Consider the following 1,965-nt stretch of genomic DNA (forward strand, 5'->3'; position numbering starts at 1 on the left):
GCTCGAGCGCTGCGTCACCGATCCCAGCACCGGGCTCCTGCTGCTGCCGCTTGGGGGAGACCGCAGGGAAGGACCCGCGGGAACCCAGCTCTTCCTCGACCGCAGGACCCAAACGGCTCTGGAAAACACCCCCGTAGCCGTCGCTTTAGGTAAATTCAAGGGGAAGCCGGCGTCTCTGTGGAAACTCCTCTTCTCAGACCTCATCCAGAGCGAGCAAAGAGCTGCTCTCATCCAGCAGCACCTTGCGGGAACGCTCTCCATGCAAGAACTGGGAAAGGAGGTCAAAGCCACCATTGAGGAAACGGCGTCCACCACTAACGTCACCTTCGAAGGACTGAGGGACCGGGTGACAGCCGACCAGCTCCTGCACTCCGAGATCATCAACAAGGATTTGTTTAAGAAACTGAAGGAGGGAGAAACATCGGCCAAAGACGTGGTCAGCATGGACACTGTCAAGAAGTACCTGCAAGGGACCGGCAGCATCGCTGGGCTCCTGCTTCCCGACTCCCAGGAGAAGATCAGCATCTACCAGGCAAAGCGGAAAGGACTTTTAAGGCCGGGAACATCACTGATCCTCCTGGAGGCACAGGCTGCTACCGGGTTCATCGTTGACCCAGCTGCCAACAAAAGGTACTCTGTGGATGAGGCCTTACGAGCCGGCGTCATTGGCCCGGATGTTTATGACAAACTGCTGACCGCAGAGAAATCGGTCACTGGCTACAGAGATCCTTACTCGGGGAACAAGATCTCCCTCTTCCAGGCCATGAAGAAGGAGCTGATCGTCAAGGAGCACGCCATCCGCCTGCTGGAGGCCCAGGTCGCCACCGGCGGCATCATCGACCCCGTGCACAGCCACCGCATCCCCGTGGAGGTGGCCTACAAGCGCGGCTACTTCGACAAGAAGATGAACCTAATCCTATCTGACCCCAGCGACGACACCAAGGGCTTCTTCGACCCCAACACCCACGAGAACCTCACCTACCTGCAGCTGAAGGAGAAGTGCATCACGGAGCCGTCCACCGGGCTCTGCCTCCTCCCTCTGAACAGCAGGAGGCCCCAGTTCATCGACGCCGCCACCAGACGTGTGTTCAGGAGCTCCTGGCTATCCGTCAAGTTTGGGCGCTTACGGAGGGAGAACTCCGAGTACTTCAGCGAGGGCAGGCGCCGAGAGATATTCAACCACTACCAGCTGAGGAAGCTGACCCTGGAGCAAATTCGAATCATGTTGGAGGAGGAAATGAAAAAATGGGCCCCCATCAAGTTCCCGGCCATGAGAGGCAGCGTCAGCGCCTACCACCTGATGGAAACGGGTGTCATCGACAGGGCCCTGTTTGAGAAGGTGCTGGAGGGATCCATCACACCAGAGGAGGTGCTGCACATGGACTCCGTCAGGAAGTACCTCTACGGCTCCGGCAGCATCGGGGGCGTTGTGCTCCAGCCATCAAACCAGAGGATAAGCATTTACGAGGCCATGAAGAAAAACATCATGGTGCCGGGAGTAGCCCTCCCACTCCTAGAGGCCCAGGCTGCCACAGGCTTCATCATTGACCCGGTGAAGAACCAGAAGCTCTGCGTGGATGATGCCGTCAAGGAGGGCATCATCGGGCCGGAAGTCCACGAGAAGCTGCAGCACGCAGAAGGGGCCGTAACGGGCTACAAAGATCCCTTCACAGGCAAGAAGATACCCCTCTTCCAGGCGATGAAGAAGGGCCTGATCGCTGACAAACAGGCCATGCAGCTGATGGAGGTGCAGATGGCGACCGGAGGCATCATCGACCCAACATGTGGCCACCACATCCCCATAGAATCTGCCCGGAGCCGAGGGTGCCTGGATGAGGACACAGGCAAGGCCCTTTCTGAGCCCACAGACAACAACAGAGCCTTCTGCGTCCCAGACAGCAAAGAGACGGTGACCTACGCCGAGCTCATCCAGCGCTGCCAGAGGGACGAGGTGTCCGGCTTCCA

At 58.6% G+C, this 1,965-nt stretch overlaps 1 protein-coding gene across 1 annotated transcript in view; it reads left to right on the plus strand.

Moving 5' to 3' along the window:
- The window catches only part of LOC104536208 (epiplakin-like), a gene marked incomplete at its 3' end in the record, with an annotated part of 7,598 nt that overhangs the window by 1,439 nt on the left and 4,194 nt on the right, over nt 1-1,965 (plus strand). The window contains exon 2 of the mRNA XM_010178765.1: nt 8-1,143. Within this exon, the coding sequence (XP_010177067.1) occupies nt 8-1,143 (1,136 nt within the window). The remainder of the gene's footprint in view (nt 1-7; nt 1,144-1,965) is intronic.

The sequence above is a fragment of the Mesitornis unicolor genome, unplaced genomic scaffold (genome assembly GCF_000695765.1).
Source record: "Mesitornis unicolor isolate BGI_N332 unplaced genomic scaffold, ASM69576v1 scaffold31002, whole genome shotgun sequence".
Classification (NCBI taxonomy): Eukaryota; Metazoa; Chordata; class Aves; order Mesitornithiformes; family Mesitornithidae; genus Mesitornis; species Mesitornis unicolor.